Source organism: Uloborus diversus, chromosome 4 (genome assembly GCF_026930045.1).
Source record: "Uloborus diversus isolate 005 chromosome 4, Udiv.v.3.1, whole genome shotgun sequence".
Lineage (NCBI taxonomy): Eukaryota > Metazoa > Arthropoda > Arachnida > Araneae > Uloboridae > Uloborus > Uloborus diversus.
In genome coordinates, this window is record NC_072734.1 from 14,259,399 (window position 1) to 14,286,413 (window position 27,015).

The 27,015-nt window shown below is 35.0% G+C and overlaps 1 protein-coding gene and 2 non-coding genes across 3 annotated transcripts in view; all 3 read right to left on the minus strand.

The window, feature by feature from the left end:
* The window catches only part of LOC129219836 (uncharacterized), a 30,651-nt gene extending 17,978 nt beyond the window's left edge, over positions 1-12,673 (minus strand). Inside the window, exon 1 of the mRNA XM_054854141.1 lies at positions 12,625-12,673. Within this exon, the coding sequence (XP_054710116.1) occupies positions 12,625-12,648 (24 nt within the window). The 5' untranslated portion in view covers positions 12,649-12,673. The remainder of the gene's footprint in view (positions 1-12,624) is intronic.
* Positions 6,454-6,525, minus strand: Trnap-agg (transfer RNA proline (anticodon AGG)). Its single transcript has one exon. It is a non-coding gene; the product is annotated as a tRNA-Pro (tRNA).
* Positions 7,062-7,133, minus strand: Trnap-ugg (transfer RNA proline (anticodon UGG)). The gene has a single exon. It is a non-coding gene; the product is annotated as a tRNA-Pro (tRNA).
* Positions 12,674-27,015: the final 14,342 nt, after the last annotated feature.

A 27,015-nucleotide genomic window follows, 5' to 3' on the forward strand; every position in this document is an offset into this window, starting at 1 on the left:
CCATTTCAATCGCTACGGGGCGTCCCCTGAGGGCTACCAACAGTCAAGGGCACATTGCCAGTTTTCTAGCCGCTACCAATAAACCTATAAAAGTTTATACTAGTCCGAGCCGGGTCGCCGAAATGCCGAACTCCTAGTTTCTGACAAGATAACAGGGAATCTCGTCGAACCAGCATCCCCCAAGGACTGCGACCCCTAAATGAAGACTAAAATCTATCAAATTGACCCCCTAAAACAGTCTTGCGTTTCGAACTTTTCCGGAGGGTAGGGGGGCAAGCTCATTTTATCGGAAAACAACAAAAAAACTAGACCCACTGAAACGTAAAAACTAGATTTTTTCAAGGAATTGGGGGAGGGGGGCAGGCCCGTTATTTCGAACTTTACAAAAGAGGAGGAGGGATTAAAGAGTATCCTACGAGTTGCACATTATGCCGAATAAGAGTAAGAATTTCATTTATATGAGTACAATAACTTCTAAAAGCCAGGAGGGTTCGCCCCTTATTATACCCCTAAATGATAGGCTTGATGGCACATTCCTATTTCGAGCGCACCCCTGCCAATACAACTCGGGAATCCAACTGTTCCAAAAGTCAAAGGTCTCCCCCCCCCCCCTTCGCAGGGCGATGGTGCATCCTCTCAAATGTTACGGAGCATCCGTCTAGAAAGAGCTCCCCCCCTCCCAAAATGCGATTTAAAAAACCCTCTCAAAAAACCACTTTTATAGAAATTTCGGTTTCGCAGGCAGCGCCATGGACCCCCCGCCCCCTCCCGAAAATGAGATTTAAAGAACCCTCTCAAAAACCCAGCCCTAAAAATTTTAATGGCACAGGCTGCGCCATGCCCCCACGCCACCCGAAAATGAGATAAAAAACACTCTGAAAAAACCGGCCAATGGCGCAGGCCGCATCATGCCCCCTCCCTCTTATAGTGGGGCGCCCCTGTAGCAGTCTACTCAATTCTGGAAAAGCTCAGAAAATGAACTACTTGAGTACTCGATTCAAACGTCTCGAGATCTCGATTTGAAACATCTCGAGATCTCGATTAAAAACATCTCGAGATCTCGATTTAAAGCATCTCGAGATCTCGATTTAAAAGATCTCGAGAAGTCCATTGCTCGAGTACTCGATTCAAAAGATCTCGAGAAGTCAATCGCTCGAGTACTCGATTCCAAAGATCTCGAGAAGTCAATCGCTCGAGTACTCGATTCCAAAGATCTCGAGAAGTCAATCGCTCGAGTTCTCGATTCCAAAGATCTCGAGAAGTCAATCGCTCGAGTTCTCGAATTCAAAAGATCTCGATTATCAATCACTCGAGTGATCGACTTGAAAAGATCTCGATTATCAATCACTCGATTATCAGAAGTACTCGATTCCCGAGATCTCGATTATCAAAAGATCTCGATTATGCCCATCACTATCTCTTTCCGATGGAACAGAAGTTGCCATCACTATCAAAAACTTTTACAAGCTCTGAATTTTTAAAGTTATAATTTTCACCGTAGTAACGTATAGGATTTTCCTTTAGTTTAAGAACTGGAGCATTGAAATAAACTGCAAGTTCTGGCACCAGACTACCAGTGTAAGGTTCTTCCAATTACTTTGACCTCTTTCTCACTCTCTCTAGTTATCTTCTACTATCTTGTAGTGATCTTCCAAAAAATCATCCTCTGCACAGAAAAATTGATCTTATAAAATGGGTGCAAAAAATGATTTTTTTTTTTTGCAACTCTATAAATTAACTTAATTGCCTAGCGAGAAAATTGGAGCAAATTTTATGATAATTTTCAATTAAACTGCAAAAACATCAATATCGAAAAAACATCGAAACCAAAACATCGATGGTCCAAAAACATCGAAAGTAAAACATCGATGTTTTCCAAAACATCGAGATCGATGTCGCACCCCTAGTTGTAATGTTAAATTTCGTGTGCGCAACTTGTAGCTTCATTAATAACCTTAACAGCTTCAGTTTACTTTTGTACCGCAAGAATTAACCAGATAAGGGGCATGACCTCATGTCGCTGTTCATGAGGAAGCGTAGAACCTGAAAGGTTGAGAACCTCTGTTATCGACTAGCAAAAAAAAAAAAAAATATTTTTCCCTTTGTATGAAGCTCACATTTTTCTTGCAATCCAAATTTTTAGTTAATGCCGCGTCATTTATTTATTGTCAATGTCGGGTAAATGACCAGTTATAGGAGGCCAACCAGTAATGAGCAAGGTTTGTCTTGTATTGTATTGCCAATATCAAGTTTGTAAGTGATTTTTCAGAAACAAAATCGGTAGATTCTCAAATTAGCATCTTTCAAGAACACCCTCACCACGTTTTTTTCTAACATAAGTTTTATCTGCCGTGCAACTTATACTAGTGCTTTTCAGTTACAAATAGTGAATTTTCTTTGCATTAATTTTTTTTGAAGGATTTCTTTCTCAGTCTTACTGATTTGTTTTTATGAGATCACTGTGATTGGTACGCACTCGATCCTCAGCTTTTAATCTATGATAAATGTTTATTTTTGCCATTAATTAAGATGTATTTAAGATCCTTTCAAGAATATGTGCCCATAACTTGCTAATTTAAAGTAAGTATACTATATTTCACTATTGGACACATTGATTGTAATTAATTTTTTGGACGGACATTCTTACTCAAAATTAATTCATGATTGATGACAAACATAAGCTAAATTTGGCAAACGATAAATAAAAATTTAACAGTAGAATAGCCTATGTATTTATTTTATTTATTTATTTATTTACGTTGAATGTTCAGCCTTACCTTTCAAAGGCGATTTGTGAAATTATCCATTTTTTCGTTAGAATGTTGCTAGAATTGGAAAGTTAAGATACTGAAATTTTGATTTTGTTGTAAGAAAAAAAAGCCTTCTAATGTTGTTGAATAAATTTTATTTTATTTATTTTTTTATGTTTTTATTTATTTATTTATTATTTATTTATTTATTTATTATTTTTTATTTTATTTATTTATTTATTTATTTATTTATTTGTATTTTCTGAAAATAATTGAATTTAACTGCATGTGTGTGTGTGTGATCATTACTAGTTTTTTAGAATAACCGTAACTAAGCGAGTGGGACAATAACTGGTCAACCTAGTGTATTTCAATTAGTTTCAAAAAATATATGTATAGTTATAACTGAACATTAATGAAAGATAAAGTGCAATTTCCAAGTTCTAGCATCGTTAGCATTAGTTTTATTCCATTTGAATACAAATTTTTAAAAAAACCTTAGCATGCTCATAACTTGTCAATTACCGTACATAATCCACGTACGTAAACTAGAATATTCTGCAGCAATTGAAATATAGTATATACTATGTAGCAGTAGTAATAGCTAAATAATATCTTTTGCAAACTGACAGGTGAAAAAAAAGTCGGAAATGTTTCATTCATATTTTTCAATAGCATCGAGATTAATTTATTTTATAATTACATATTATCAAAATTATGTTATATGCAGAACTTTAGATTACGAATTTGAAACTTATTTTATCTACTTCTTTTCTAGAATTTGAATTAAAGCACATATTTATAGAGGAACAGTCATAAGTTTATATATTCTGTTTGTGAACCCTATACATACACATATATATATATATATATATATATATATATATATATATATATATATATATATATATATATATATATATATATATATATATATATATATATATATATATATATATATATATATATATATATACTCATCTTTTTTTTTTTCTTTTAACTTTTCAAAAAGGTTTACATTCACATTGTTGCACTAATGATAGAGGCATATCCTCGGTTTATTTTCTTGAAAAAAAAATGTAAAAACATTTAAATCATCAAATAAAAAAAAAACAAAAAAATTGCAAAAATAATATTATTAGAGCAAAGATTTTTTTTTTTTTTTTTTTTTGAGAAATCACGATTGCTTATTGCTTTTATTTCACCGTCCTTGATGTTGTGGTTCCTTTTTCAGCTTGGACCAGGCACACCAGCACCACCGCCCGCCGGCCTCTGCAGGCGCGGCTCCGACCACTGCCTCCTGGAATCCGTTTCTCCTGGTGGATGGCGCCCATGTCCTACACACACGCACGCTCATACACACACAGACACGCCTACGTGCATACACACAGGTCTACACACACACACACACAAGCCTACACTTGCACGCACGCGCGGCTACACATACACACACGCCTGCACGCACACACAACTATACCCCCGTACACCCGTAACCCCCCAGGAGGAGGGGTAGGCCTGGGGGGACAGGAGCTGTTTCTAGAAACAATAGCTCCCAATGAGTGGGGCCCTGTCGCAACTCGTGATTGCGAAAAACATAATTTGAATTCAAAATTCAAGTTAAACGTTTTCTTATTTATTTATTTATTTTTATTTATTTATTTATTTATTTATTTATTTATTTATTTATTTATTTTTTGTGCAACCATGATCGTTTATTGCTTTCATTTGACTGTTTTTATGTCCTATCATTTTATTTTCCCACCGCCACCCTCTGCAGCATCACCGTCGACCGGCTCCTCACAATGCTGCTCCTCTAGCGAAAGCCCTCTCCAGGTTGCATCCATGTCCTACACACACGCGCATACATACACAACTACACACACATGCACGAACACATACACATACACACACGCATACATACAGACACCTACACATACACACACACACACACACACAAAAACATACACACAACTACTCACACATTCATGCATACATACAGACACAAATACACATGCCTACACACATACACATACCCTCTACACACAAACACACATACCCCCCACACACAAACACACACGCCTACATACACACACTCGTGATTGCAAAAAACATAATTTGAATTCAAGATGTCAAAATTAAAATTATTTTTGAGCAATCACGATTGCTTATTGTTCTCATTTGACTGTTTTGATGTCCTATCTTTTTATTTTCCCACCGCCACCCTCCGCACCATCACCGTCGACCGGCTCCTCACGATGCTGCTCCTATAGCGAAAGCCGTCTCCAGGTTGCATCCATGTCCTACACACACGCGTATACATACGCAGCTACACACACACACGCACGCATACACACATACACACAACTACCCACACATTCATGCCTGCACACTGACACAAACACATATGTCTACACACACATACACATACCCTCCCCCCACACACATACACATATTCATATACACAACTACCCACACACTTATGCCAGCACACAGACAAACACACATGCCTACACACATACATACCCCTACACACAAACACACATACCCCCACACACAAACACACACGCCTACATACACACACTTGTGATTGCGAAAAACATAATTTGAATTCAAGATGTCAAAATTCAAATTATTATTATTATTTTTTTTTTTTTTTTTTTTTGAGCAATCACGATTGCTTATTGTTCTCACTTGACAGTCCTTGACGTTGTGGTTCCTTTTTCAGCTTGGACCAGGCCTGCAGCACCACCGTCCACCGGCGGCGGCGCGGCTGGTCCTGACCACTGTCCACCGGAATCCACTTTTGCTGGGCGGTGGCGTCCATGTCCTACACATGCATGCTCATACACACTCCCCTGCGCGCGCACGCCTTTACACACATACACACGCCTACGTGCACACACGTAAACCTACACACACAGACACACAACTATATATACACGTAAGCACCCAGGAGGAGGGACATGCTTGGGCGGGGGAGCCATTTCTAGAAACAATAACTCTAATGAGTAGGGTCTTGTCGCAACTCGTGATTGCGAAAAACATAATTTGAATTCAAAGTTTCGGAATTCAAATTACAGTTTTTTTTTCCAGTTTTAGTTAATACATCAAAAAAAATGTGAAAGCTCGAAAAATTTTTGCAAGCCATTCATTTTTGCAACATTCTTCATCGTTCGTGCAATAAAAATGAATAAATAAACGAAAATTAAAAATTCAGATATCTTCATAGCGATTTTATTTTCGGTCGAAATAATTTCAGGAATAACTTTTTCATTTAATTAATGTTATCCTTATTTATGTTATTGAAATTATTTCATGACTGCCCTGATATTTTGATATACGTATTTCTTTAATATTTGAAAAATAACTTAGCAAATAACAAAAATTATTTATACTGGTTAAAACAACGTAGAACAAAACATGTAACAAAATTATAGTCGTATTGCATTTATAAAGTTTTAAATAAAAAGTTTTTGTTTCAAAGAGTCAACATGTTTTGTATTTAAAATGTTCTGGAAAATCTTTCATTAATTAATAAACATTTCACTTTTCTTCAGATAGCATTTATCGCTGACAAAAAGTCGGAAGACCAGTTCAAACATTTAAACAACAGAAAAGGAAAGCGAAAAGCAAAAGGAGAAAATGGAAAACTTGCAGTTTTACGCCATAGGTGCATGGTTGAAAAAAAAAAAAAAACACACTTGGGCTCGGCCGGGATTTGAACCCGGGACCTCTCGCACCCTAAGCGAGAATCATACCCCTAGACCACCGAGCCACGGAATACTGTGCGAAATAATCATTCAAGTAGAAATGTTACTTTTTTTTTTTTTTCGTTTGAAGAGGAAAAGTTGTTGAGCAATCAAGAAGTTAGCTTATTTTTAACGGAGTTCTTCAAGGATGTCTGAATCAGCAGGTCCGTTATATTCAATCCGTCCACTTCTTCAATGCAAATTTTATTGGGAAACAACGGAAAACCACATACCCACTTGTCGTGAAAGGTTTTTTTTTTTTACTAAGTCGGAGGGTCTTATTTTCACGAACCCGTCGTAATCGTGAATATTTAAGCTCGTAAATTTTTTTCCGCAGTTTTTCAACTTTCGGTTAGGTCCATATAAAATTCGCGAAATCACCGATATCTTCAATTTTACGGAAATTAAGTGCTTTTACAGTATTCTCTTCTTTTCCAAAAAAAAAAAAAAAAGATGAATACGATTTGGTTTGCAACTCCTTTTTCAAACAGTAGTAGGTCACAAATTGTTAGAAATGAAAGATACTTTTTTTTTTTTTTTTTTTACAAAAAATTCTAACATTGGGCTCGGCCGGGATTTGAACCCGGGACCTCTCGCACCCAAAGCGAGAATCATACCCCTAGACCACCGAGCCACGAAAGTGAAAATTTAAAAGTAATAAAAATTCTCAAGCAATAAACTGATTAAAATTCAAGTTTAATTTTGAACATTGTTTCAAGTATTTTTTTTTACCTCAGATTCTTCGTGAAATACGAATGCGAATTTGTTTCTGCGTCAGAATCTCCACACTGTTTTATTCTCAATTAAAATTTATTCAGAATTTAGGGCATATATAATACTAAATTTAAAAAGAAAATAAATTTCTTTCTTCTCGTGGAACAAAATTTTGACATCAAGCTGAAGCTCTCATTTGACTTTTGTTTTTTTCTCCTCAACGGAATTTTTTTTTTTTTTTTAAACAAATGATGCAATGAATAGATTCATAGCAGCAGAAATACTTTCGGAAGTTAAATGTGGCGCCATCTCTTAACGCAGACTAGTATTTAACACGAACCTGTTTTCTCGAATTCTTTTATTTAAAAGAAAAAAAACACGGAAAGAGTTAATTGGTTTCGGGTAGTTTATAAAAAATTCGATCATTAGCCGTAAATGGCATTTGTTTCTGCCATTTGCGCTATTGTTCCGAATTACAAATCTCCGCAATGTCGTGATACAATGTATTGAAAAATTACGTCTTTAAGTATAAAATTTAATGAAGAAAACTGAATATGAGAGGAATTCCTCTTTCTGATTATCCAAAACGCTCAGAAAACTCATGTTTCTCCTACGTAAGCGTATCAAACATCCGGAAAAACTGTGTTGACGTTATGTTTTTACCAAGCAGATATTTTTTATATTTATTATCCCCAATAAAATCACATCTTTAATCCTGTTTCGATTCGTTTGTATTTTTTTTTTTTTTAAACGAAATTAAGTAGTATTTGTTTCATAGAGAACTCTATTAATTTTGTAATATCTAAATATAGATTTTTTCTTTCCTCTGTAATACTATAGAATTCAAATATTTTTATTATTACTGTTAATTGTTTATTTTATATTTGTTTATTTATTTCAAGTGTTCTTTCGCTTCACGAGAATATAGTTCTTCAACAGCTTTTCTTTCCTCCGACACATATTTGAAACACATTTCGAAATTCCAAAATATATTTTCTATACAAGTCAAGATTTACTACACAAATACTGCATTTACTTTTTTTATTACTTAAAAAACGCATTTACACAGAGAATTACGACACAAACTAAATAGGAAAATGAATGAATAAATTCGATAAATATTTTGTCTTTGGAAAATGCACAAATCATGTTTTCTCCCCCCCCCCCAGCATTAAAACTTATTTTTTGCAGAAACAACATGTAAAACTTGGGTAGAAACAATTAGTATGAAAACCAATGGGTTATTTGCACAAATTGTAAAAAGAAAAAAAATACACACGTGTTTTGATGTAAGTGGAACAAGCTCCTTTCAAGTACTAAACAGGAAATTTCCTGTTCAATATTGTAAAGAATGTAAATGCTAGTCAATAAAGGTTAGAAATGTCTTTTGAATGAGTGAACATCTTTTCACACTTTACATCCCTGCGAAACTGCACCTCTCAAAAAACACCTACTTCCTTATGTCAACCGTTGTATTAAAAAAAAAAAAAATCCATCTGGTTAACGAATCATTTTTACTCGAAAACTAGGTGACGATGGATAGCAGTGGTGAATATAACAAGTAGTGGTGTTCCCATAGGGTATAACTCCATATACGCCGTATACTCTCAGATAATTTTTAGACATAGCATATACCCTCAAACTTCATCAATTTTCATATTATGACATACTATGTACATGATCACATACACATATTGTGCGTAAGGGATTATTGGGAGTATACCATCTTTCTCTCTCAATAGTTTGTCAAAATCTTACATTAACCAAAGATACAATATTGACTAAGTTATTGAATTCGTTGTACACAAATATGAAGAGAAAATTTATTCCTACAAAAAAATAATGTGACCAGAAATAACGCCTAGTTCCTTTTTTTTTTTAGATATATTTTGCATTGTCAAACATTTGGTCTATACTACACCGTAAAAATTAAGATAAATCTTATACATATAAAATCTGAGTATCTATCTATCTATGTCCAAGCTTCTTCTCCCGAACGACAGTGAACTGACCATCGAACCAGGTATCGATGGATTCGTCATCTTCCCGTCTTCATGTTTGGCTATTTAACATAATCCTCCGATAATAATTCGGAACTCCAGCGCTCGAATACGCTACCTTGCGGTGATTTATAAAACTGCGAATGCAACTAAAACATTGCCACGTTGCGCTCCACATGTATCTGTTGACGTAAACGCGGTCAATTTGTTCTGAGTAACGCATTCAACATGTCTAAGAACGCCTTCAACAACAGAAATTAATTCGTCCCTTAGTAGTATTCTCGAGCTTCTCAAAATAATGTTAGTTTTCCTTATTTCTTTCAAAAAGTATTAAATGGTGGAAGCGTAAACAAGAGAACTCTGGATTAACAAAATTGGATAACGTTATACCAGGTAAAATTTTTTATTGTTTTGTATGAATTTGTAAGAATATGAGTTTTTTTTAATCTTAAATTAATTCAACTAATCATATTTTACAGCAGCATTTAGTTGGAATGGACAGTATGCAAAATATTTTCTTGAATTTATTTTCGTAGAACAAAATGAAAAATGTTTAACCGAGAAAGAATTTACTTTATTCCTTTTATTCTCAGCTGAAAGGTTTCGCCAAATTTGTTTAGGGTTATAGTTTTGGAATTGTGCGAGCAAAGTAGCCTTGGCGAGATTTCGCGTTTTTAGTTAAACGATTTTTAATTTTTATCATGAGTGGAATAAAATGATAGTAAGATTACAGAATTCGATAAGTAAAAAGAAATTATGGTCAATCAACTGAAAAGAAAACTACCACCATATATAAACTGTGAGTACACATTTTATTTATTTTGTTCTGAGTAAATTTGAATAAATATCAGTTTTTCAATTCGATGAAGAAAAAAAAACGAACTTAACAACATTGACTGGACACTTTTCCTTAACCTAATTCCACATAAATGATTTAAATAACCTTTGTTACTACAATATCCTACTGAAATAGAAAGTATGCAAATAAATTTTCTTGAAAATATTTATCGCAGAACAGATTGAAAAATCCAGAAAGAACGTTAAGAATTTGAACAATAAAAAATAAAAGTTCGCCAAAAATCTGTTTATAAGGTTATGGTTTTAAAATTATGTGAAAGAATAATGTATCTTGACAAGATTTCGCATATCAGGTAAATCATTTCCATGACGAATGAATTAAATGCATGATTTCTTTAGATATCCAATCATATAATCATAGAAATAAATTATCTAGTGTTAAACGTTACTCTTGACAGTCTGCCACGTATGTGCACTATGTGACAAAAATGTCAACAAATGCCGGAAATGTCACGAAACTGAACTTAATATGTACTAATGTATAGAAAAAACGGTACAAAATGAAAATGCCGTTCGAAGTGAACCAAAAATTTATTAATTCCGAATTCAACATCGTGAAAATGGCTGCTTCAAAACAACTTACTGTGTGTTCTGCATTAATTGTTTACTTTCGTAATACTTTTTGGTTTCTAATCTCTTTCTATATGGGTCAGAATAACCAAAAGACTTTGAAAAATCTTTTCAAATGAATAAAACGAAAAAATCATACATAACAACAAAAATCACAACACTTTTAGCATTTTCTTCGTTACCACATGCGTTTGTTTTAGTTTTTAATTCCGCCATTAGACAGTGACTGCAGTGCCCCCTATAGTTCGTTGGAGTTGCGAATTAGCGGAGATATCAATTAAAAATTATTAATTATGACTCTTAGATTTCAAAATAAAATCCATATTTTTCGAAGGATTTCCTCCATTCAAATTATTATTCAGTGCTTCAACTCAACTTTCCGGATGAACGCTTTTATTATTAGTCTATGAAATTTACAGCGTGAAGAAAAATCATTGAGATGAAAGATCTGTTGCCATTTTTTTCTCGAACATGAAGAAATAAAATTTGGCTTTTGTTTTAAGGCTTTTCCTGTGATCGGAAGATTTAAAATGTTTAATTTTTGGTTATTTTTCCGCAATTTGCCGCAAAATTTTACTGATATTTTTTTTTTTTTTTTTGTTCAAGCCTGATTGTTGAATACGCGTCACTTCACATAACTTTTATTTCCGAGGTAGACCGTGCAAAGCCGGGCGACGCAGCTAGTAAATAAGTAAAACATGAATGCTTTTTAATTAAAAAAACACGTTTAAATTAGAGTTTTCTTAAGAAAAGATTATTAAGTCCGTAAATACCCAAACAAGTATTTAAAAGAAAGTCGTCAATTTTAATGCGAAAAAGACATTCGCCACATAAACTTTCACGAACCCAAATCCAAAAAATTTAATTGGAATTCCCTTTAAAGAAGGAAGTGTGATTTTTAATAATTGAAATGAGTTCGATAATTTGCCCCTCTTCTAGAGAGGGGTGTTGCCCCCTCTGGCTACGCCCGTACTGTGAAGTGATAATTTGTGTGTGAAGACCTCTTTGTCTATTATTCTTTAAATTATTTTTTTGGCAAACCAGTATTACATGCACAAAAAAAAAAAATCTTTAAATTATTCATGGAAATATGCATTAAAATGCCTGAAATACAGTAGACCCTCGTTTTACGCGGGGGTTACGTTCCACAGAAATGCCGCGTAAATCGAAACCGCGTAAATTGATACCTAATAGTAGTGTTAAAATAGGGGTTTGTGGTTCCGTAGATAAAAAAAATACTTCAGTCCAGTGATGACTAATTGTATAATAAGTTTAATGTGTACTTATATCGATTTTTATGCATAACATAAATTAATTTCGTGCTGTTTATAAAGAGGAGCTAGCAATGATAGTCTTTTGGCAGTCATTAAGAATTTTTCTGAGCATTAACGCATCCATCACCACTTGCGTCACATCTCCATGATAGAAACTTCCTTCACTAACAAATAAGAAAGATCATTTCTAATGTCTAGGAATGGATTAAAATTTTCAATGTGAATGTTTTTGGTCGTGTGTCACCAATGTCGGTATCCTCGTTGTCTTTGACCTCCTTTGTCACTCCTGAAAGCTCTTCTTCCAGTGAGTTTTGAACTGCGTGAGTTTAATAACTTTACTTCTGGAAAGAGCTTTGGAACTAATCGCATAAAATGTCTCCAATGGCTCAAGCTCTATTATTAGCACGCCAAAATGCAGTTTATTACATGTAATTTGCAATATTTAGGAAAAATTTATCTGTTTGCATCCGCGTGAAACCGAAACTCATCCGCGTAAAATAAACCCGCGTAAAACGAAGATCTACTGTATACACTAAAAATCTAAAAATATGCGCTATCGTTTTTTTCTTACATGAAGAAAAATTAAACATCTGAAAAAATGTATGAATCATTTGGCTTAGCAATATTATAGTTTTGAAGACATTTTACGCACAGTAAAAATAAGAAAATCAGGGTGAAATAACCCTGAAAAAATGGGGGTGAAATGTACCTGCATTTGCTCCGAAACAGTCATTGATCTTCTTCTATTAGAATGTTCTGAAATAGAGAAATTCTTCAATTGACTATAAGTTCTTCCTCTACATATTTTGTTTCAACATTAATTTAGTCATCCATTTTTACCTAAATGCTTTCTGATTAATATCCAGTAGGGAGTGTACACATAATCATTTAGCACATAGTTCCTTTAAAAGATCGTAGTGAATTCGAACTTCAAATGAGGTATTGAGAAGCAAAGGGATGTAAGTGGACATTTTCAAGTTTTGAGTGAAACGCGTATAAAAATTACCTCCTAGGTAGGCTTTCATTGATTTTTTTTTCTTAATCATGCTATACAGCATCACCTACCAGGGCTACTAGTAGTACTATCTCTTGCCCGAAGACAGAGGAGGAGTTCGCCTACCATTTATGTACTGGTTATCTCCATGTTTTTAATTTTACGACTTGCATCCCTTTGCTTCTCACTACCACAAATAATCTCCGTTATTAATTTCGTAAATAATCTATAAACATTATTTTAAAGAAAAAGGAACTAATATTTTACTGCTCTTGAAAAACATTTTTTTAATCGTCACGTAATGTCGAATTGGAGATTTTAGCGGACTACCAAAGTACCAAAAACATTAAGTTGACACCGGAATTATACCTTGATGCAAAATGGATCAACTTTAAACTTAAATCGTACATTTTATCGGAGTTCGTAACGTATCCCATGGGATAGTTTTGCCATGGGACCGTTGTTAACGTGCTTTAAGTGTTGATGAGCCATTTGGATTTTTTTGCCTCAACAAAATATTCCATTTTGATGCTTGTATTTATGTGGGAAAAAATGAATAAGTGGAAAACAAAATTCAATTTTGCTTAATTTTTGGATATTATGCAATCTTATTATTGTGAAACTACACCTAAATAACAGTTAAGGTTGTATTTCTGCCATGGACCGTTAATGTATGGACATGACTGCCACGATTCCCTCTCAATTTCTAAAGTGACCTAGAAATGTTAGAACATGTGTGACAAGAACCTTTCAGCTTTGACCCATCGACTGCGGCAGTAATGCCGCTTACACCACAGAGTAAAGAAATTACATAGAGAGTCCCCGCTATACTAAGAAATTGAAGCCGTAAGTTGCACTGCTGTATCTAAGATCCTTAGCTCTTTGAGATACATCTTGATTCAAAACACTTCATTGCTGAATCTCAATTGGTTGTTAATTTAAACTTGGATATCGTTGCAAGTTTATGAAGCACGTTTTTGAAAATGCATTAAAACATGAATTAAAATGCAAATCAATCCGCCAGCTACTTTATACGATCCTTTTGCGAGATTGGTAAAAACTGTTCTCGCGAAGCGATCATGTTATCACTGCACTGCTGTATCCCATAATTAAGGCTTCAATTCTCCTTTTTACCATAGGCGGGGCCTCTCTATGTATATTTCTTTACTCTATGGCTTACCGGCATCTCTTTGGGCATAAATTAATTCTTCAGCTGTTGTTCGCGTGCTTATTTGTGTACCGTTCAGTGTTTAATTTGCATAAGAACTCAAGGGAGCTGAGCACCAGCACTTCTTTACAACTTTAAGGCAAATCTTTTAACAGTTAAGGTGAAATTTAGGGTATTTACGCTTAAAAATAAGTCGTGGGGACTAGATGGCCTCTGCACTTCATTTGGTGGACATGTGCCTTTGACTCTATCTATTTGCGGTGTCTACTTCTTTAATATGTGTGATTTCAGCAAAGGAGATGACGTACATTACCTGAATTACTCTCTTCTGTCTGGGAACCATCGTCAATTAATATTAATAAACCAGACTGTCTTCCGTCACCTATAAATATAGAAAAAGAAAGTCAATTTCGTATTTCTACGTAAGTACGAGTAGGTATCGTAAAGAAAACTAATTATAAATCTGACAAAATATACAACAAGGAAAACGAACATTTAAACTAAAATTTTATAAGTATTCAAGAAAAGAAAAAAAAACCTTTTGGATTTTCAAAATTAATTTGAATTCTGAAATTTTGAATTCAAATTATGTTTTTCGCAATCACAAGTTGCGACAGGACCCTACTCATTGGTTACTACCCCACTCGCTTGTTTCTAGAAACGGTTCCTGTCCCTCCTCTTGGGCGGTTATGTGTGTATAGTTGTGTATGTGTAGGCTTAATGTTTGTAAAGGCTTGTGTGTGTGCACGTCGGCGTGTGTGTATGTGTATGAGTGTGTATAAGCGTGCGTGTGCCTACGACATGGACGCCACCGACCAGAAGCAGAGGCTACCGGAAGGAGTCGCGCCTGCAGAGGGCGGTGGGGTTGAAAAAGGAACCGGACATCAAGGACGGTCAAATGAAAACAATTAGCAATCGTGATTGCTCAAAAAACGATAAATTGGAAGCCACCAGAAGCCTGGCTACACAGAGCTCGGTATCTAAGAAATGCAGATGTGAAATTACTAGATTCTACAATATTAATGGCTAATGTGATGTTAGATGGCTAATAGATGATAACCCTACACAGGGTTTCTCACTAAAGGATGCTCCAGGAATGCCCCACAAGAGCGATTGTGCGCCCATTTAAAAAGAAAACTCCGTTGAAAAAATCTTGAAATTTCCATCGGTGACACTTGCGCCATGACCCTTTTTTTTAAATGCGAGTGCAAAATTTAAAGAAATATATATAGCTGTCTCAAAAGCAACAGTAGGTTATCTAAACCCAAAAATAACAGTAAGATAGCCTACTGTTGTTCTGAGGCGAGGATAAGTACAAATATTATGCCACATAACAGGAGAATTAATTTTAATCGTCTCTTTGAGCCTGCAGCTTCCTGTAATGGACGTGGTGAGCATCTCGGATGACCATTACCGTGGGTTTGTTCCCCTGGTACCGTTATTCCTTGTTGACAATGTCTTGCTGAAAAGTTCGCTAAGTTCATCGTTGACCTTCTCGTGGTGATTAGAGTAAAGATTCAAATGCAATTCTAGAATGGTGGGTTTAAAAGCCCCCCAAAAGCGTAATGGCAATCCGGACAACAGGCGTACAACAGGCAATCCGGAATCAGTCTCTGGATGTGATAACCGGGCTGTCTGGTATACTGCACTATGCCTCAATGTTTACATCACTATAGTTCCAAAAACAGAATCCCCCACCTCCCCTCTTGTTTATTAATCTCCATTTCACAATACGTACGGAAAAAACGAGTTCTTTCTATATTTTAAAGGCTAGCTTTTAGGGTCAAACTAATTCTTAGCAGAGTAAGGATGAAAAGAAAAAAAAAGAAGATAGCATATGAAGAATCACGTGTTTGGCAGATACGGTGAACTCTTCCTGTTGCAGTGTTGGACGAGTGCCTGAAAATTCATTCAGAAGACACTTCGAGGGTGCAATCATCTTGCGTTTATACATGTGCCTGATCCTCAAATACGTACAAAGCGCTGGTCTTTGAACAAGAGACATCTGGCATCCGATGTCAAGAAGAATCGGACAGAAACAGATAACGCTAACTCGGATTTTTTCGCTTAAGTTGAAACGTTGACGAAAAAGAACACGGGATAAATGAGTTTTAGGTTTCTGTTCGATCAAGCCAGTTAAACTTTCTAACATCAATTAGCATGCAATGGTGTGCCATAATATTAGACCTAGGGCTTAATTTGCATAGGAGCTCACGGGAGTTGAGCTCCTGAACTTATCAGTTCTACGTAAATTTTAACATTTAGTCGCAATTCAGGCTATTTAGGCGTAAAAATAAGTTGTGGGGACTATACTGTAGAGGTCAGATAAAGAGCAGTGACGTCAAATTTCTGGGTTTTTTTTTTTTTTTTGGAGCAATCACGATTGCTTATTGCTTTCATTTGACTGTTTTGATGTGCTATCATTTTATTTTCCCGCCAGCACCCTCTGCAGCACCACCATCGACCGGCTCCTCACCATGCTGCTCCTATAGCGAAAGCAGTCTCCAGGTTGCGTCCATATGCTACACACAGGCACATACATACACCTACACACATACACACGCATGCATACTTTCAGAAATCTACTCATACACACACAACTACCCACACATTCATGCCTGCGCACAGACACAAACACATGCCTACACACACTTACACATCCCCCCTACCACAAACACACACGCCTACATACACACACACACTCGTGATTGCGATAAACATAATTTGAATTCCAGATGTCAAATTTCAAATTCATTTTTTTTCTTTTTTTGCATTCTATTGTAAGTTTACTATATTGTACAAGCTTGCTCATAAAAAAGCATGGAAAAAAATGTATAATTCTAAAATTTCCCTGTTAGTATTGAACCTTGTCGTTAGTATTAAACCCTGTTGTTAGTATTACAATGAGTAGAACCCTGTTGTTAGTTTTAACTCGCGTTTCTTCAAATATCTGGAAAACTCAATGCTATAGACTGCCGCTATACTGCTGCCGGCGGCAGTATAGGGTTCTGCACTTCTTTTGGTAGAAATTAAGCCCTGATTAGATCCGTGTGGAAGATGTTAATGATGGAAAATGTTAATTTGACTTCATAAGTAGCTGTTAATCATTAATTATTCACATGTAATCGGTTTGGCGCTGTATTGTTACAAATTTACTTCTTCATGGGAGAGGTTACACTGTTAAAAAAGATCCTGAAATTTTACGGTAAAAGTTACTGGCATCCATGTTGCCAGTAACTTTTACCGTAAAATCTTATTTTACTGTGAAATTTTACGGTAGAATAAACGAGAGTAAAAAAACGAAAAATGCCAGCAGCAGGTTTCGATCCTGAGATCTTCGGATTGGCAGGCGGCTTTGTAGCCCACCATACCAGTCGGGACGCATCAAGGGATGGGAAATACGGTGTTATATGCTTCGGATTGTAAGTCACGTGGTGTATCAATTAGCCTTGCAGTTATTTATTTTTTTCGGTACAATTTCCTGTAATTTGTTCGTGTACTGTAAACACTCCATTTTACAATAATATTTACCATAACAGATTCCTGAATTTTTAACAGTGTATAAGCCCTTTCCCTCTCGCTACGGCACTGGCTGAGCTATCGAATAGCACTCCAAATAATTACTTAGCTCTGCCAGGGCCATATACAAGGAGTGGGTTTTGAGGGCTCAAACCCCCTACGAAATTATTCAAAAGAAAAAGAATACTTCGGATTATGCTTTTCTTGCTCAAAAAATTATTACTTTTTTTATTTATTTTCAATTCCATTTAAAAAATTAAATCATTATTATTGAAGAATTGTATGATTTATCTTAATATAAAGAAGTGCTTTGCATGCAGCATTTATTTTTATTATAGTTTTCTGCGAATATCATTTGATAAAAAACAATACGGCGTTTTCCTTCAGATTTTGATTACCGGACGCTAACAGAAGCATCAAGAATCTTTAAATTTGAAATTCCTAACCTCAATATGTAACATATTTTACAAATATATAAAAAAAATTGAATTTTAAAAATATTACTTTAAATGCACGTATATAAATATACGTATCAATTCTTTCGAGTTTTTAAAAAGGCATCGATGTTTAGCATTGGGAGGGGGGCTGGGGGAGTGATGTTGTTTACACATCCGATTTTTTGTTTTCATTAAATAGATACGATATCTTAAAAATTTGCTCATGTTAATGCCCTCAAAGCAGCATTCCCTCAATTAAATATCTCATTGTAACAAAAATCATAACATACGAATGAAATCAAATTTGATTGCTCATATAGATTTCACCAGAAATACATTTGGTAAAACCGTACTCGAAACTAAGTCTGGTTACACGACCTTTAGCCAAGGACGGATACAAGGGACCCTACACCGGTAATTTTTTCGAACTGAAATCCATTAACGAAAGTGTAGGCCATTTTTGATGACGTTAAGGAGAGGAATGTGGTTCAAATCTCCCTCTCGGAAACTTATTAAAAATGAAGTTTACGAGAAAAAATGAGTTCAGTGTCTTTTGTCCGGCAATTTTTTGAAACAAAAGTTCCAAAAAGGGCAATTTTTGACGATCTTCAATGATGTTAGGGAAAGAGAGGATTTCGAAACATTCTCTTGAAATTGTCACGAAATTGAATTTCTAAAACGCAATTTCGGAAAGAATACATCTTTCAATGGAAAGGAGAGAAATGGGTTCGAGGACCTCCTTCAGTAAATCTCTGTATTTTTGTTGTTGAGTAAAAATGATGAGGCACCCCCTCCCCTCCCTCCATCCAGGTATAAACCAGACACGTAATAAGAAGTAAAGTAAAAAACAATGACTTGAAAATTTTCTGAATCCGTCCTTGCCCTTAGCTCAGCGTCTAAAACCCAACGGTTAAAATCTTTGCAAATTGAAGAGTTCAATAATGGGGTTGTTTCCTTCAGTCAAAAGTACTACTTTTAGTCGCTGAAATTGATAGAATGAGTAAAAAAAATAACATGGACCTAGAAAATACTTTCATTTTCCCAACAGTTATTTTTTAATTAATTTTTTTAAATGTCCGATTTTGAAAACAAGGCGTGATCTTTATGACGTCACAAATGATGCAATTTGGCGCATCTTTCTACCACGTTTCCACGTTATGATAAACAAGAAGCGAAATAAATATTGCGCTCTACGCTTGCTATCAACCATATCGTTGCCAATACACGTGAGTAAAGATGCGAATTAAATATTTTTCTCCGTGAATGGCAACACTGAATGGCATTTCATCATTTGTGATGTCACACGACAGAAATGTAAACAATGAAAGCGCACCGATTCAACTATTTTTTTTTAAATATTAAACTTGAACAAATTATTTAAAAACTGGTCAGATCCTATATTTTTAAGCATGCTCTTTCAGAAAAAAATACTTTTAAAATTTTGGAAACGACCCCATTGCACCCCGGAAGCTCCTTCTGACCTGAAAGCTGCATCAAGATGCGTGGTTTCAGAATCGTTCTCAAGAACGTTCTATTTCGAGTTCCCGAAGCAAAGGGTAGCCCTCTCCTCCAAGGAGGCACTAGAGGTTCTGTCTGCTCCGATGGGAAACATGGACTTGTTTTGGGGACGCCGGCGTACCCACTCCGCTATTGCGCAATTTCTATTTATATAAAGAAAACTGATTCACGGTAGAAGCCCATCTCCATTAAAGATGAGTTGAGGGGAATGTGTGCCGCCGGGAAAAGTGGAAGTAAAAGCTTTTAGTTTGTCTCTGTAGTAAGTGAAAGTGGTTTGTTTTGCGCTTGTGATGGATGATGGACAAACCTTTTCTGCGACATTTAGCTTCTCAATGAATTGTTTAATTTCTTTAAAATTATCAAAATATGAAAAGAGGCAGTAGTTCAGTTATTTGATGAACACAAAGTATGTTTTAAGGTCCAAGGCTAGATAATAATCAAATGGTTCTCTAGCAACACTGTACATTTTTTTATGAGAATGTATATTTCTTGTGTAGGTTTGGCTGAAAACGACTCCTGTGTAATTATTTTTTTCTATACCACTTACGTATTCCTAACACCCATATTTTTCTTTTTGAGAAATTACGGTTGATTATTCTCTTCACTTGACTGTAGTTGATGTCTTATCCTTTTAGAGGTTCACCGGCCTCCGCGCGCGATTGCTCCTCCTGAGCGGTGCCGGGGGGCAGCGATTCCTCCGGCTTCTCGTCTCCCGAAATCGACTTTACTTACGCCCGACCCCCTCAACTTTACTCAATCTTCTTTAGACAAAGCAGCATCCAGAATACAACATCTAGCATCCGGCCCCTGTCATTCATTTGAATTTTGACGTCTTGATCTCAAATTATATTTTTCGCACTTATAATTTCGAAGGAGCTATTTGTATAAACAAAAAATTCAAGCAGTATGATCCTCTCCGATAACGGATCAAAATTTATTTTAACCACATTGCCGATACAAGTTCTTTTGTTACTCTCACAATTCAAGTTACAGCAACTATTGATTGTTTCTTCAAATTACCAATGAAGATATGATGTGAAAAAAAAGAATTAACACATGACGAGCATAAAACGTAACCTACGGCTTTTATTTATTTATAACATATATATATATATATATATATATATATATATATATATATTTCTTTTTTGACGTGTACCAATGTACCAATTTTTTACCAGTTCGCCCAAGAAAATTCTCTTAAGGACCAATGTGGGTGCTGAAGAGCTGTTATATCTAGTAACTGATTAACAGGCTTGGTTCAGCAACTTATTTATATACTAAACGTTTCAAATTAAAATAATAAAAATAATTCTAATTCTCACCGTCTGCTGCAGTTCCTTCCAAGGTTACATCTGTCAGAGTACCGGCACCTGAAAATACATACGAAAATTGTAATTTTTTTCTGATATTGTATTATTATCGTCATATATATATATATATATATATATATATATATATATATATATATATATATATATATATATATATATATATATATATATATATAAAGGGTGTCCCAAAATTAACGCAAGATTTGAATTTGCCGCCATTTTTGCAATAAATTGTGGGCAATCTTGAAAAAAGAACAATTTGGCAGCTGAGGGTCTAGGGTTATTACAAATGGAGCGTTTTCGATTCTATAATGCGTTTTCATTATCTATAATGCGTTTTCATTATCGAACAATTATTTGAAAAATAATGAAAGTTTGGTCGGGTCAAGCAGTTTACTGTTATTGGCGCTCGATATCGCAATTAGGTAATGCGCAGGTGGTTGTGGGATTGCTGACATAGACGTTTGACTTCAAATAACCCCATAGGGAGAAGTCTAATGATGTAAAATCAAACGATCTAGGGTACAATTCATATCACCGAAACGAGAGAGTACACGAACAGGAAATTCCTTATGCAGTGATTGAATTGTTTCGCTGGCTGTATAATAGCATAACACTCCATTTTTACCAACCCTAAACTCCCAGCTGTCAAATTGCTCTTTTTCCGTGGCTGCCAACAATTCACAGCAAAAATTGTGGCAAAATATATATTTGATAGCAATATAAGGATTGAACAAGAACGAAAAATTCTTTTAAAAGAAGGAAAAAATGAAAAAATCCCAAAATACCCTGGGGCCTCATCAGGGGGTACTCCCCAAGGGTAGGGAAAAACCATGAGATGTTTCATGAATGCTGCGGCGAAATTTGCCTAAAAAAGCAGCACTAGTCCCCGAAATCTCACAAAACAAGCAATTGAGTTACTGAAAGTCCAGAATATCAGCATGACATGAAATACAAACATTGAACCTTTTAAAAACGAAAAATACAAGTTTTATCTAAAGAAAATAGAACAATATTTAAGCTACAAGATTTATATAAAGAAAATAGAGCAACATTTAAACCACAAGAGAAACAATATGAATTTTGTTTCCTTTTAACCTGCAATACCTTTATTTTTGCAACCGTTAGTCATAGATGTATGCTTCCAACAGCAAAAATGTTCGAAGTCAGATGCAGAGTTAAGGTATTGAAAGTTTGAAGTGAAAATAAAAAGGAGTAAAAAAAATGCAAAATGTGACTTTTTATACGCGCCCCAGGTCCCCTAACTTATATTCAGGAAACTAATCTAAATTGAAAAATAATTCCAACACAAAACGTTAGACATTAGTACGGCTCATATTCACCGAGATATAAAACGCAGCGTTTTGTGACTTACACCACTTTTCACTCGCCGTCAATAACACCTTTTTGGGGAAAATATAACAGCTAACAAGTGTTTAAAACTATATGTGCTCATAGGTGTGGTTTTCAAACTAATCGAGGTTTTGTAGTGTACTTTTGTGTATCACGGCATAACATTTGCATTTATTTTTGAATAGCAATGAAAAATATAAATACCTTGTTTTTCTTACTTTGACGACCTGTCATTCTTCTGAAAGAGCGATAAATTTCAATTTTATTTTCTGTATGGTCCCTTAAAACTTAGAATTGGAATATCTCCTTGAGTTTTGGTCGCACAAATGTCAAATTTTTTGTGTCAGTAATAGTTTTCAATGGAGATTATTTCCCTAAATAATAGTTAGGAGACCCAGGGTCCGTATAAAAAGTTAAATTTTGCATTTTTGACTCATTTTTATTTTTACATCAAACTTTCAATATCTTAACCCTGCATCTGATTTTGAACATTTTTGCAATGGGAATTATACATCTAGGGCTAAAGGTTGCGAATATGAAGGTCTTGCAGGTTAAAACGGAACACCCTGTATATATATATTATTCATTTCAGTGCAGAAATACATTTATTTTAAAATGTAAAACAAAAAGAAAGTGATATGGAAGAGACAATAGGAGCCTAAATGTTTATGCTCAAGGATTACTCTTTGTTCAAATGTTCCACGAAATGGGTGAAATACATGGCACTCGGTCACTTCCACGATGAAGAGGGAATCGAGTATAATATCTCCGTCTATAGTGCTGGCCAAATTATTAGACTAAGACTGTTTTAAAAGCAAATTCTTTATTGAATACAGAACTATAGACACATTAACGAACAGCAAACACATTTACACCATTTCTTAACTGTTTAAAAAAGGAGGTAAAAAATAGTTTATACACACTATTATATATACTCACACACACATACTCACTAATTTCCTAAAACTAACTTTAAATATAACAGAACACACTAACAAAAAGAACTAGTGAACTGTTTAAGCTGATTGAGGTTATGTTCCTGGTAGGTAGATAAACAAAGAACATAAACCAAGCAGACAGTGCTGCCACCTGCAAACATTAAATTATGCTAAAATAACGTAATAATCAGTGTACAGTATGTACTATACTTTAAGAGTAAAATAAATAGTATTTTAGTACAAATAGTGCACAAAAAACAAAAAAACTCTTTAGTCTAATAATTTGGCCAGCATTGTATAAATCAAAGTTCTATGATCTCAAACATAGGTAGGGGACTTACGTTCTGTGGAATAATAGTACAGGGAGCCGAAGCACGAGTTGTGGCCCCGACTATTCTCTGCCCTGCATTCGTACTCTCCCTCGTCCTCTTCCTGCACGTTGCTGAGTACGAGCTCGTGCCAGCCGTCGCCGTGTGAGTACAGCTCCCTGCGCCCCGTCAGGGGGCGCAGACATTCGCCACACCGCCACCACGAGATGGCAGTGGGATCGGCAAGGTCCTCACTCACTTTGACCTGTGGAGAGACGAGAAATCATACATGAAAGCTATGCAGATAGTGTTGCAATAATCAGATGTGAATTACCTTGGAAAACGCCGAAAATGTTGTATTTCTGTCTTCCGTCCAAAAAAAAAACCTCTGTAACTCAAAGCCAGACTAACGGAAGTCACACTATTACTACTTTTCAGGAGAGCGTAAACACGTTTGTCTGGTGCGTGCAAAGATCGAGATTCAAACACTGCTAAATAATCGTGGAGGTAGTTTTTTCTGAAATAGAATTATGTTGTTATGGCTTAATGTGGAATAGAAAATTCGACATTCAATGCAGTAATGATCGGAAAATCACCATTTTCAGACTTAAGCTAGTCTAATTTTGAGGTACAGATCTTGAGGTACATTTTCATTCGATAATTTTGATAGTTCCACCGTGCTTAGGGACCATTCATTAATTACGTAAGGGTTCCGAGAGGGGGGGGGGGCTGGAAAAATCTCTACATACCCTGTCTATGGGGCGGGGGTCAAACCCATTCTTACATAATATTTTCCAAGTCGATATTTTACCTTAGAAATTGAGCGGTCTAGTGGTTTGACAGGGATTATATTTCATTTGCGTCTGGAAGGTAAAAAACGTATTAGGATAAGCTGTTTTTTATTTGTTTTACAAACAATGAATAGTGTAAAATACAATAAAAGAATCGCACTATATATGGCATGTTTTATTTTTAATTAGTATCGCGTTATAATACAAAAAATGTCGAAAAAACATTCAGTCTAAATTCCAACTATTTGGTAAATATATCTTTATACAAAAAGGCTTAATTTAATAATAGTGAATTTAATTTCGATTCCAGTGATGTAAGATTCGTTATTTTATTATTTTGGAAAAACGAAATGGAATCTTACGTAAGAATACGGGGGAGGGGTTTGAAAAATCTTACGTACCCATACATAGGGGGAGGGGGGTCAAAAATTGCCAAAATTATCTTTACGTAATTAATAAATGGCCCTTTACACTGAAAGTAAAATTTTATTGCCGACGTTACAAGCATACAGCAATATTAAAAAGAAAGTAGACGTTGACATTTTTTGCGCCCGTTTTACATTTGGGAGATCTCCCGCGAAAGTTTTTCTGAATTGAAGCCTTAACAATGAAATTTTTAAAGATTTTCGGTAATATTAGGAGGAGGACGTCAGGGAGACTCATGGAGTTTTTTAAAATTTAAGTCCGATAGTCGGAATTTATTCGACCATAAATGATTAATTCAGAGGGCGTTTTTTTTTTGGGGGGGGGGGGGGGGGGGTTACGTTGGGAGCACGCTCATGGTTTTTAGAAATTACAGTCCTAAATACTCATGTGTAGGACATCTTTAATGACATTAGGGCAAGGGATGGGGTTTGAGAACGTTTTTCCCGGAAGTTTTTCAAAACCTAAATTTTAAAACTCACTTCCAGGCTGGCTTTGGTGACGTGAAAAGAAGAATTTGGATTTCCCCATTCTTCCCTCAGTTTGGCTACGTCCCTATCTTCATTTTAAATTTTAATTGTTGGTAAACATTTTTGCGGTAATATACTTTCTTCCAATTTTCCTTTGCCAACACGATTATTTGCTTAGCTTTTTCCATAGTAAAATTTTCAATTTCTAGCCTAATATTTTTGTTTTCTTGAAATACAAGCAAGCGTCTGCGGCCCCAGAAAAAAGAACTTTTAACATTTTGAACGGATGTGATAATTTTCTGTGATACCTTAGATCTTATTTATTCCACTTCATTTTATTTTAAGTGTGCCTCCTGCATCTCTTGATCAAGCTTTAATTTACTTTCGGTTTTTACGTTTAAACTTTTAGAACTTCTGGTGTGAGTATTCAACACAATACTTTGAATCTCTCTTTGCATAAAACTTTTTTTTCCCTCTCTCTCTCTCTCTCTATTTTAAATATATTTCGGCGACCCATGCATTTTTATCCACTTAGCAATGATTTTCAGGGGCAATATTTTTCATCAAAAAAATTACATGTTGAAATGTTTCGGAGACCCTTATGAAGCCGTACTATTTAATTATCTATTTTTTTTTTTAACTGAAGAACCATGAAACGTGGTTTTGTATAACCAGGGCCGCCGAGAAACAAGGCGTGCACCATGCTAGTTTGGTCGCCGGTCCTCCCTCCCATCATGCTAATTTTTACTCTATGTACAATACTTCAATTTGAGCCGTGCCCATAGTTTCCGACTAGGCAAACATACCCTTTCTGCGGCACAGTGAATAGTGTACTGAATAGTACTCTTTTTTGCGTTAAAAAATTTTTGAAGCTTACATTTCCGCGGCCCTTACTTAGATAATCTTTGTAAAAGAGAATCGGGGGATGTTCCTAAATTGTATTTTAAGATTACATTTTCTTTTCAAATTTTACAGTAAAGATATTTTTGTCACTATTAATTCAATTGTTCATTTATAATTACTATTTTATTTTTTTTAAACAACGAAGAGTTTGCCCTTTTCTAGAGACGTACTGAGTACTCGGTAACTACTCGGTACTCGGCCTACTCGACCAAATTTTCATCAGGTACTCGGCCAATACCGAGTAGTTGTAAATATTGAAGATTGTTCAATACAGATTGTACAATTAATAATAAAGTGCAAGCATATAATATACTGCAATCATTTACAATTCATATTCACAAGTCAAATTTAAATTTTAAGAATACTGAAGTTCGTTATGCTTCAATGGAGTAAATATTTATTTTACTGTCCCCCAAGTTAATAAAACGCATTTATTAAAAATGGGGTAAAAAAGGTAAGTATAGAAAATATGAAATTTGTATTATTAAGTGGATTTTTGCTACAAACAAAAATTATTTATAAGAAATATAAAAATACCTTTGCTTAAAAAATAAAAGCAAATAAAACAACTTTAAAAGCACGAATGTGCAGGAACACTGCAGACACGTGTTTTGGAGTTACAAGGAATGTCCAAAATGTGAGTTTATGGATTTAAAGACTTCCGATAAAAATCGCATTTTTTTGTCGGATGCCTTTACATTCATTAGCTCACATTTTATGCACTCAAAAAGACGTTCCTTGTAATGCAGAAACACGTTTCTGCAGTGTTCCTGAACATTTGTGCTTTAAATGTTGTTTTGTTTACTTTTATAATATATTTATGTTTGGTGGACGAGAAGTATAATAGATTGATGTAATTTGTTTCAATTCTAACGTGATTAATCGCACTTTTTATTTATTTGTTTATTTTTAATATATATATATATATATATATATATATATTT